This window comes from Triturus cristatus, chromosome 1_2 (assembly GCF_964204655.1).
Source record: "Triturus cristatus chromosome 1_2, aTriCri1.1, whole genome shotgun sequence".
Taxonomy (NCBI): domain Eukaryota; kingdom Metazoa; phylum Chordata; class Amphibia; order Caudata; family Salamandridae; genus Triturus; species Triturus cristatus.
Window position 1 is genome coordinate 833583350 of NC_140580.1, and position 12277 is coordinate 833595626.

Below are 12277 nucleotides of genomic sequence, written 5' to 3' on the forward strand. Positions count from 1 at the left end.
CTGCTGTAGTTTACAGTCATTAAACATATTGCATTGCATTCTTTTTCTCATGCAAGCTAGCATGATGGTTAATATATACGCAATAATATACCCTAAACTATAAAGTCTGAAGTAGAAAACTATATAAGACTATTATAATTCACTTAAGAAATCCAAGACCATATAGAGGCAAGAGTATGAAAACTGGGTACTTTCTAAAAGCCCAGTGTGACTTGCAATAACTATTTTAATTTTACATATTTTTTATTTTTAGTAAACATGTTTAGGCTCCAAATATCCTTGTGTGATTTAGATCAACTACTCTTATGTACTACTGACCGACATGGATAGATTCTGATTTTCATTCCTATTCATCATCAGATACTAGATGTGTCCACTATATGTCAGGGATGTTTACCACATTTGTGCCAGAGATACCCAGAAGTATCCAAGAAACATGTCAAGGATGAGCCACTATTATGTCAAGGGTAACGGAATGTCAACAATACCCACAGTATGCCAAGAGCGGGTCATTGTTCTACAAGGGATAGCAGGTTGTTGTCAAGAATACCCACAATATGCAAAGGGGACCACTGGCATGCCATTGAAAGCAATATTGCTGTCAAAAATACACAAAGCATTTCAAATATGGGCCACTCTATTGGAAAGGGAGAGTCAAATTGTTGTCTAATTTGCCCACAAAAGGTTATGGAATTTACACTTTTATAGAATGAATATTATAACAGTAATCAAGAATGCCCACAGTCTGTTATGGATGCCAACTAGTATGCCAAAGATGGGCACAATGTTGAAAGGGCTGCTCACCATATATATTATAATTTGTATTTAAGGTTATTTTTTTAGTGCAACTTGCACCCTGCAAGGATCTCTTGGCACCATAGTAATGCATACTTGTGGCAGAAAAATTGTAAAAATGTGACAGTATTTCAAAGAATAGGAGGATAGCCAATACATTATAAAAGGACAACTATTACCCCAGACATGGCCAAAATATTGTCAAGAATGTAACCGTATATGAAGGATAGACCACTTTCATGCCAATGATAGCTTGGCTGTTGTCACCTTCATGCAATACATATAAATATCAACCAGCCCAAATGAGGGTGATTCCAATAAAAGTGAATGGAGAAAACGGTTTTAGAGGGTGATGCATGTTTGCAAAGCAGGTGACACTCTAGAAGCCTATGAAACCACATTGCTTTTAAGGACGTTGAATAGCATTAAAAAGAGAGTGTACCAAGCAAAAGGACGGTGAGGCCACAGGTATGGAACATAAACCTGCAGGTGCCTTGGGAACACCCTTGTTCGTATTGGGTATTGATGTGTGCAGGGTTCATGGCCTTGTTGATCCTGCCTCAGCCACTGTGTCGCTGCCCTTGCACAAGCACGTTTGAAGTTTTTGGAGGGCCCAGGTCCACAAACCTGAGGGCTCACTCATAGGACGAAGACCTGTTTCAGAGCTTTTAAAAATGTCCTGCAGGAAATAGAATACACAGCACATCTAGCACATGGATCCCTCTGGAGGCATTTGCTGCATTAGATGCCTCGTCATGCGCCATGAATAAATGTTCAATGTATGTGCAAGGTATCATATTATATCTGAGAAGGTTGGAGAGAGCAGCATTTAAGTATATATCTTAAAGGCTAGTACACATTTCAATACACATTGTTCCTGATGGTGCATTTAGCATATACACTATTTGCGAGCATTCTTACTGGGATCCACGCATGGTTAAAGATGAGCCAGACTATTGTGACAAATATTGACAACTTCCTGGAGTCCCTCCAGCAGCCTACGAACAGTGATCTAAAAGACTTCAGTGGCTGACCAAAAACTGAGGACATCATGAGTGGAGAAAGTTATGGGTTCAGGGAAGTGGGTCTTGCTTCATCTCAAGGTGTAAACACTTTTGCTCTGTTGATATCTGTTAAGATGTCTTCAGTGGTTGGTGAGATGTGCCTGCCTTCTAGCCGAGTTAGGCTACCGCATGGCCCACACAGCCTAATCTCTTTAGCTCCCTGTTGTTTGATGGCGTACACTCACCTTCTCTGTTATATCTATCTTCCCTAGCCTTTCCAGTTCTTGCTCCAGCTACTCGCGCAGTAGGACGGTGATGCATTTGCGCAGGACTGCCACTGGTTGGTCTGTTGCATTGTCAGTATCGCCTACTTGAGTGTGTCAGTATCTTGAAGCATTGTGCTGAACTGTGCAGTCGCTGCCTATACACGATAACTGGGCACTGAGCGGGGGATTTAGGACACTTTTCCCTGCCTGTCAGCACCTCAGGATGACCTGAGAAGGAAGGGAGCGTGGAAGTTCTGTAGGTGTTCTCTTCTGAGGATTTAGAGCAGGGACACATGGAATTGAAAGAGAGCCCATGTATTTTGGTAGTGTCTGGTGCAAGATGGGGCAGAGGCTGGCTTCAGGTGGCATATGTCTTCAGCTTAGTTATAGGAAGGGGCGCGAGACTTGATATCACAGAAGACCCTGGCCGTGCCCAGTCTCAATTCTGGAACTAAGGACAGTAAGAACAGAAGCCTTGATTGCATCTCATCAGTTTGCTCTGCGAGTCATGTTATGCAACTGAGAGACCCCGGATAGGTAACACAAAGGGGTGCAACACACAAAGAAATGTCTGGGGCAAAAACGCACTAGCCGATACATTCTAATATACTTCTCTATGTATGACTCTACATGTAAACCTTTAGAGTAAATAAGTGGAAGTTTGCCTTGCTGTAGCCTTCCAGGTAACGGAATCTGTGTTTACAGTGTACCAGCATTATCACTGCTTTTTATTAACCTATTCAGTGTACAAAAAAGGTGCTTGCGCTATTACTGTCCACGCAGGTCTGAGGGACGTAACACAAACTCAGTGAGTCCTACTGCAAAGTATGTCCCACCCAGACAGACTTTCAGGGTAGGTGCCTGAGGGGCCTCTCAGGACCAGGAGACCAGCAGACCCCTGCATAAAGGGAGGAAAGCCCCTGTGCTACGCCCTGGCAGATCCTGGTCTGTACGCCAGGCACTAATTCCCCTGTGCTCCCGCTGTTAGGGCTACTTCTGGGCGGGCGAAGACGCCGGCCATTTTGCAACCTCCTTTCTTTCTGTTCATGATGTGTGTGCTTGAAACAGGAGAGGCGGAAGCTAAAGCTGGATGGTTGGTGGTTGGATCATTGTGTTGAATTTATTGACACCTGTGTTTCACTGCTATGTTCTCTCTTCTCTCCCAGCTATGATATCTCCAAGGGCTTTCTCTGCCTTTACAACCATAGGACTGAAAACACGTGCATGGACTACTACGTGAAGTTCAGCTGCCCTGCTGATTTCTGCGGAGGTAACTTGGCATCACTTGAGGAGGATTAGGAGGCAGTGGAATGGTAACATGGGGGCGAGATTACAGATAACACCATGAGGAATAGGCTAGAGTGTACTTTTTATTGCATATGGCAACATGGCAGGAGATGCAACGTACTATGGGCCTGCCATGACTCGAAATCTACACATTACCTCAAGTATGTGTATTGAGATTGTCTCCGGAAATGTGGTTGAGAATTTAAGTTTATGAGGATCAATGATACAACTGTCAATGTGAGTGGTGGGATGTATGCACTATATAGTATGGAAGTGACTTCAGTCCATGTAAGTGTGTATCAAGAACTCCTAGCTCTTGCAAACCGTTTCCTGTTCACTATAGGCTAACAGATCTTTCAGCCTAGCCCTGTGTTCTTTGCTAAAAAAAATCAATTGACTAGGACGTGATGATTGTGCCATGGGTCCAAATGCAAGCATGGCACCAGTACTTATCGTGAAAGCATCAATTATTGGCATGGAGTGAGCCCCTCACAGCCATGGGCCTCGGTGGCACTGAACCTCTTGCACTATGGAAAGCCATGCCTCTGTCCATTGACTTCGCATAGAAGCTACGATTATATTTCAAGTACTCAGTCTTTACACACCAAGACATCCAACTTCATACATTTGAACACACAATAGTACAGACTCAGAATAACCATAGCACAGCAACACAAACACATACTCCAACACATTAACCATAATACGCCTACATAGCCAACATGTACTAGGGTTACATAGTGCGACTGTAAGAACTTTGGACCAGATGTTCCAAAAGAATAGTAGCAAAAATGCCCTGGCGCATGGGGTGCAGAGCAACCAGCCTATTGTATATTAATTAGGAGGGCACTTTTGGCGACCCTCTGTGCTTCCCTTCTCATACATGGATGGTGGCCTCCAAGAAACAGCAGGCTATTATCTCAATATCTGCATTCCCTAACATAAAGCTTTTCTTCTTTTGAAGCAGCAATGTTCCTTAAAGGGACCTGTGCTGTTTTAAAAATAGGTTTTCAATTTGGGGAAGCATTGGAGGGAGCAGGCAATGGTTCCCTGACCACTAACTCTTCCCCCAAGGCTGCCAACACAATTTACAAAGGAGAATGTGTTCCAAGGGGACACCATCCCCTTTACAAAACAGTTTGCACTTCCTTTGAGGTCTCAGTAACCAATAAATGGTTTGTAGTCGCATCTCTTGCTGCAGACCTTTCATAAATGCCACTGCAACTTGCAATAAGGAGAGGACGCCTTTTTCATGCCCCTCCTAATTGCCGTTCGGAATGGATCACAAAACCGATTTTGCAGGTCAGAAAATTAGCTCTCTGATGAAGAGAGACTGCAGTTCAGATAACCTAGTGGAAAATTAGCTCTCACACTCCTAACTGGGGGTAATTTTCATATACTGGTTATGAAGAGTCCAGGGGCCGTATTACGCATTGTCATTGTTTGCGCCCAGCGCACCTTTTAAAACATGCGCCAGGCGCAAACAATGACAATGCACATGCCTCCAGGGCAGCAGCAAACTAACCCTGCGCTGGGGACAGCGCATTCATATGAAAACACAGAGCGGCTGCTCCGTGTTTTCACAGTGCAGGCGGCAGCCGCCTGTACTTAACAGGGGAATAGAGTTCCCCCTGCAGGCGGGTGCAGTCAGTGACTGTACCTGCCTGCAAGGGGATGTCTGGGGTGGTCCATAGGACCCCTTTTCTCCCCTCCCACTAGAAGGCGGTGCACCATGAGTGCATCCCATGAGAGCGTCTTTGCCTCTGCGCCTGCGTCTGTAATATGGCGCGGGTGCAGTGGCAAAGGAATTCCCTCATTTGCATAGGTCATGCCCCTATGCAAATGAGGAAACACCCTTTGAAGATATCGTTGGCGCTTTAAGTGCTCCAATGCTATCAGTATTACTGAAGGGGATGCACAAGCGTCTGCGCTCTCTTCCGTAATATCAAAGTGCCCCGGGGGGGTGCAAAGCAGGCACACATGCTTGTTGTGCCCCAGGGCACTCATTGTAATATGCCCCAAAGTGTATGATGTCTAAGCTCTCATTGGTATCCTCACAGATCTGGGTCCAGCACCCACCTGGACCAAAGTGGATAGATCTGTGGGACAGACCAAGCATAAAGGTCACAAACTATTCCTATTCCAGTTATTTAGTCCCGGGCCGCCTATGGTGGCCCACAACACTCCAGCCTAAAGGAGCAGGAGAGATTCACCTACCACAGGGAATTATCCCCCCGCGTATGCCAAATATATGCTGAACAGCAGAGGACTTCTAATTGTCCAGAAGGTCTCTCCAGCAGGCCTCTTCTTAGATGATTCGGGGTTAAAAGAGCTAGTAATGCCTGGGTTCTGAGCACTGAGGTGGCATGCAGTGTCTAGAGAGATGCACCACCTGAGAGGTGCAGCTATGGCAATCTGTGCTGATGGTGTAACCAAACTAGTCTTACAGACATGATGGTAGGAGGTCTTTTAGGTAATGACTCCAGGTTTGCCAGCCGGAAAATAAGAGAACCTCTCGCAGCAGGGCTCTTGTGCAACCTACTTTCTCAAGGGATGGTGGGCAGCATTCACAGCCAACCCCAAGGAAGGGCATGATTTACAATTCAGTCTTTTCCAAAAGATTACAGTGAGGTATGGAAGCCATCTGACTCCAGTGTGGGGTGATCCTCCTCTATTCTGAAGGAATTCTAGGAGAACACTAGTGAACGCCATAGCAGCTAGTCCTCTTTCTCTGTCCATGCACAGCTGCAGATGTAGTCTTACCATTCCTAGGACCTCTGTGAAGCCAGCACTATTCCAAGAGCTTCAGTCAAACAGGTGAGGTCTCCTATACATGGGTGTACTGTGGTCACTGTGGATGGGGACCAGAGCAGTACTGAAGTACATGGATCCTTTTCAAGTACAGCAGACAGACTACTCAGCCTCTCCTGAGGTGGGAGGAAAGGTATCGAGATTTCATGGTGAAGGTAGAAGCATCAACCCTGTAGCCAAGCTTGTCGCTAGGGGTTCACGGGCAGTCTGGTCCTCTCGGAGACATGCAACCCATAAGTGCCACATGGATGCAGTTCCCTAATGGGCCATCCAGACAGGTGAACATGAGGCGTGAATATATTACGTGAGAAACACACATTGGGGTAAGATGATATGGTAACTCCTTAATACTCCTCCCGAAAGTGAAAGAAAAAAAAACTACTGTATATTTTGTGTTTGATCAATCCTAACTAGAAAATAACAAAAACTGTAAAGCCCATTACAAAAAAGTAAAGGATGCAGATATGTGGTCATTGGCAAGCTGAGCCACACGCAATCCCTGTTCTTTTAATAATGATTTCACCTTGTTTAAAGGATGGAAAGTAGATGACGTTGTATCATCATTTAGCACAGGATGCTTATTACATTTGGGAAATGACCAGCAGAAACAGTACAACTGCATGTCTGCATCCCCACTCTGCTAGCCTGAAAATCTGCGGACATCGCAAGGAATCTGTGATGTTACCATTAACCACCCTTGTAATTTCTGCAAAAGATGCAGGGCAGAGAAAATATAGGATCACCTAGTTACCAGAATGTTTACCTTGCTGCAGCATTATCAACAGATTATGAGTTTATAGCGTGGCCACAATATATATATTCCTATGTAAAACTGCTCAATCTATGTACATGTCTAGACATTGAGGGAGGATTTACAGAAGAATTGATTGTTGTTCTTGTTATTCTCCATACTGTTCTCTCACATTCTCGCTTTGTCCCTCCCTGTTTGCTATTGCACAGCAGGTTGCAGAACGCCTTGGTTCAATGTGGATAAACCCACTATGAATGGTGATTTTGAAACTATGGAGAAGTTGAGGAAGGCTTTTGGGGAAAATATTTGCTCCAACCCCATTGGAATTGAGGCACGGACTGTTGACGGCGTCCCTGCATCTGAGACTGGACAACTTTTTGACACGTAAGGAATTCAAAATATTTACCAAGTATGTAGGTGCTTGTGATAGAGATTCTAATTTCTACTCTGTTTTTCACAAAATGTAGACATACAATTTAGAGATAGGTAATGTGCGTTATGATAAATTCACCAAAATAAAACAAATGTATAGGAAGACAAAAAGAGAGAGGTTCTCCCCTACAGTTAAAGCACCCCAGGGAAATTTGATAAAGAAGCATTTCTCAGAGTCCAAAGATTCCACGTTACAGTACTTACCTGTGAAGTGACTCCCCATAAAAGGAAACATGCCAACCACTTGCTACTTTTTTATGGAAAGAAGCTCGTCCTGCCATAGATTTCTCTTTCCTGTGTATTCTTTCTTTTTGGATCTACCCCCTTTCTTCGCATTATCCATGTGTTCCTCTTGGTATACTTCCAGTATTTAAGTATTGAGGGAGGGGGCGATGGTAAATGAAAATTTCCAGTGAATATTATGGCCTGTATCCTGTTACCACTAAAGTGCAACTCTAAAGATCTGACATAGCAAGACTGCTGTGTCATAATCCTAAAAGATAGAGGACTATCTGCTAGACTTGGCCTCTTTTAGTGTGGTTTCCCCAGACATTTTGCCTCTACTTCCTGTGTTTTGATGCTGTGCTGGCTTAGATGCTTTGGGGACTTTGCCACTGCTGATCAGTGTCAAACTGCAAGTGCTTCCCGTGTAAATTGTTTTTTGTGATTGGTTCCCCCTGATTGGCATATTTGATTTACTGGTCAGTCTCTAGTAGAGTACACTTAGTGTGTCAGAGCTGGTAAATCAAATAAATACTACTAGTAAGCCTGCAGCATTGATTGTGCCACCCATGCGAGTAGTCCTGTAACTCAGACCTGCCACCGCAGTGTCTGTGGACAGTTGTTACCTGCCATGTCTACTTGGCAAGTGCACCCACTTTCCAGGCCCTAACCTAACCTCGCCTTTTCTTACATGTCTGTCACCCCTAAGGTAGGTACCCCTGTGGGCAGGGTGCAGTATATGTGAAAGGTAGGACATGCCCTGATGTGTGTGGCATGTCCTAATAGTGAATTACTGCCAATTTAGTTTTTCACTGTTGCAAGGCTACCTGTTCCCATAGGACAGAATGGGGAGTTTGTTTATAACGTCTTCTAAACATAACTGTCCCTGGGAACAAGGTAGGAAAATAAAGTTTAGTATGGCTGAACTCAGAATGTTAAAGTGCATCTTTTAGTGAGGGTGATTTTACATTATGTGTTTGAAAATACCACTTTTAGAAAGTAGGTATTTTCTTGCCTAACCATCCAGTGTGCCTCTGCTAGGATGTGGATTGACTGGGTTTGGAGTGTCAGGGGCTGGGGAGGAGAAGTGGCTCCAGAGAGCCTGATGAGTCAGGGCTGGGCTGAATAGACCTGGGCTGCATTTAGAGTAGGGGGAGGAGATTTCCTTTCACCTGAATGGGGCTGGTCTGCTTTCCTTAATGCTGTCTCCACCTCCTGCCATGAAGCAGCACCAGAGAGGACAGAACTGGTTTTGACTGGGCACAGGGCTTCTCTGCACAAATAGAACACATACATTTTGGGGTATAAGTATTAGACCTAAAACCCCTGAAGGTTAGACTATTTCTGGAATCAAGAGGAACCTTTGCCAAGGAGAAGAGCCGGAGAAACTACAGAGAAGTACTGCCCTTGCTGTGTGTCTGGGGTTGACCTGCAGTTGCTATTTCTGCCAAGGAAAGGAGAAGCACTTTGCTGCGTGCTGTGTCCTCTGTTTGAGGAAAGTCTCCAAGGGCTTGAGTAGAGCTTGCCTCCTGTTTTGAAGTCTCAGGAACACAAAGACTTCACCCCAGCTCCCCTGAACTTCCTTGCTGGTAGTTCCGACCTGCCAGGAGTGCCTGTGACTGTGTGGGGCCTCTAGAGGTTGTTTCTGCTGCTGAGAGCTGAAAAGTAACGCAACAGCAAAAAATTGCCACACCACTCATCTTGCAACAATTTTTCCGACGCAACGCCGTGGTGCAGGAAGAATCTCCCCGCACCGCTGCGCCGCTGCTGAAACCGACACAGCACCTCTTGCCGCTGCAAGAATCCACGCATCGAGGGATCGCGGCTGAATAAATCGACACAGCGCTGCTCGGCACCGCAGCATCGTTTGTTGACGCATCCCAGATTTACACGCATCATCCCTGTGCGGCACGTTTTCCCAGACGCATCACCCCCAGATCAGAGTCGTCTCAGAATCGACGCATCGCTTCCCCCTACCGACTGGACCCGACGCACTGCTCCCCTTGTGTCTAGCGGAACTGTCGCATTGCATCCACTCTCTAGAAATAAAGACACTACCCAGGTCTTTGTGAACCCCAATGAATTTCACATCTTGGGTTGATCTCAGGTGGAATTTCTCCATATTGATAACAAATCATTTCGGCATCTGTGCTTTGTGCAACAACTGGTTATAATCCCCTGACTTGGAGAAAGAAAAGGCAGAAATTAACCCATTATCCAAGTATTGAAAAATACATTCTTGTAATACGCGCATAATTCTAAAAGTAGGGCAAGTACTTTGATAAATTACTTAGTGCATACACTAACCTAGAAGACATACCCAACACTAAAAATGCTGGAGGCCTACAGAAGACCACTTGAAGCACTGGTGGAATGTTTAGAATGAAATACGGAGATATATTTTACAAATATATGCATCCATACTACAACGTTTTGAGGCTGGACCAATAAAAGGCTAGTCTGCAAAGTGGATATTTTGATCGGGCATTGGAGGATCACCTAGTTATTGACCTGTAGTCGAATAGAGCAGAACAGCATACATGCTGGTTCTTTCATCCTCTTGTGACACCTTCTTAATTACATTCTTGTGTAAGAGAGCCTACAAATCTTCTTCTGTGTTGGATACAACAAGCAACCGAGGAAACAGTATGTGATTCCCTATAAAGACCTCGCTAAAATCTTTGCAGTACCCTTATCTTATCACTAAGCAAACTTCTTTGAGTGTTCTGAGATGGCAGCATAGTCATACTTTGAAGGGGGTTTGGTCAGTTTGACTTTTACATTGACAGACACTGTTAGAAATGGGATTTCTGGTTGGCTTGGGAATGCGCCTAAGCCAGGCAGAAACCTCCACTCTGGTGAAGGCAAGGAAGTTACACGCTGAAGATAAACCCTGCTCACACCCTTGGCAGCTAGGCACGAGCAGTCAGGCTTATCGCAGAGGCAATGTGTAAAGCGTTTGCGCAACACACACACACAGCAGCAACACACTAGGCACACTACAAAAGAAACTCCACACAAGGTTATATCAAAAATAGCCTTTGTATTATCATAAACACATTAGAAACATAATCACACATTTACACTGTGCCAATTAGCACTAGGCAATATTCACAGGGGATTATATACAGGACAGGGCCAATCGGGCCACTGTCAGAACCATCAGAACAGGTAAATATAAAACATAACCAGTAACAACTGGAATAATGACCTCAGCATTATCACATTAGCATTAGACACCATCCTAAAATATTATAGCATGACATTAGACATAAACACATTAGGCTCAAACCTCATTAGCATAAACACATTACGCATTAGGCCTCACCAGCATAAACACGTTATGCAATCACCTCATAAGCATAAACACATTATGCATTAGGAATCATCAGCATGAACACATTACGCATCAGTCATGGTGCATAAACATATTAGGCAGGAACTCAGTAGTGCACCACAGTAACACTACTACAAGGTGCATACATCACCTTAGGGCCTTGCGCCCTTTCACCATCACACCTATGACCCCAGGCCAACTGGCCTTCCACTGGGGCTCAAATTCCCTGTGTCCAGAAATGTCAGGGCGTAGCTGCCAAGGCAGCGAAGCAAGGTGTGCAGTGCACTGGGGCGAGGGATGCAACTCACCCCTTCCTCATCTAAAAAGAAATGGCCCCCAAACATTGCAGCTGCCTGCGCTCTCGCAGGGCAGCTGGGAATGGCAATGGCACCACTGTGCCTCTGACCTCAAAAAGAAATGCCCCCAAGTCCCACTCCGATACTTCTAAAAAGTATCTGTCCCAAAACGTTGTAGCTGCCTGCAACTGGTGTGCAGCTGTGAAAAGAAAACAAGCACGGGCACTCACTGAATCAGCCCCACTCACCGGGCTCTCTTGGGACTAGAACGGGCACCCACTGTGCCTTGGGAGCACCACTTCTCTCAAATCAGCCCCACTCACCGGGCAGTCTAGGAACTCCTCACAGCAGGGAAAAGGCACCGACAAAGCCTGCTCCCCGCCCCACTCACCGGGGCTGCTCGGGGACTCCTCTGGTCTTGGGGGGGAACAACCTTTACAACGCAACTTTTACAACGCACTACCTTTACAACGCATTTTTTACAACGCATAATCCATTACAACGCATGACATTACAACGCATGACACTACAACGCATTTTTAAAAACTACCTTTACAACGCATTCCATTACAACGCATACTACCATTACAACGCATACCATTACAACGCATAATATTACACTACACTATCCAACACTTACCCTACTGTTGCACCCCCTTGAGTTAGAATAGTAATTTTTACCCCTATACTGTCCAACACTTACCCTACTGTTGCACCCCCTGGAGTTAGAATAGTAATTTTTACCCCTATACTATCCAACACTTACCCTACTGTTGCACCCCCTGGAGTTAGAATAGTAATTTTTACCCCTATACTGTCCAACACTTACCCTACTGTTGCACCCCCTGGAGTTAGAATAGTAATTTTTACCCCTATACTATCCAACACTTACCCTACTGTTGCACCCCCTGGAGTTAGAATAGTAATTTTTACCCCTATACTATCCAACACTTACCCTACTGTTGCACCCCCTGGAGTTAGAATAGTAATTTTTACCCCTATACTATCCAACACTTACCCTACTGTTGCACCCCCTGGAGTTAGAATAGTAATTTTTACCCCTATGCTATCCAACA

General features: G+C 45.0%; 1 protein-coding gene across 4 annotated transcripts in view; it reads left to right on the top strand.

Annotated features, from left to right (window-relative positions):
- LOC146868100 (mucin-5B-like) overlaps nucleotides 1-12277 on the top strand; it is a 153382-nt gene that overhangs the window by 118984 nt on the left and 22121 nt on the right. For 2 of the 4 annotated variants that reach the window (XM_085608932.1, XM_085608930.1), the window contains exons 10-11: nucleotides 3232-3335; nucleotides 7127-7298. In XM_085608932.1, coding sequence (XP_085465058.1) covers nucleotides 3232-3335; nucleotides 7127-7298 — 276 coding nt within the window. Of the gene's footprint in view, nucleotides 1-3231; nucleotides 3336-7123; nucleotides 7299-12277 lie in introns of all 4 variants that reach the window. The other 2 variants (XM_085608931.1, XM_085608929.1) reach the window with 1 other exon arrangement.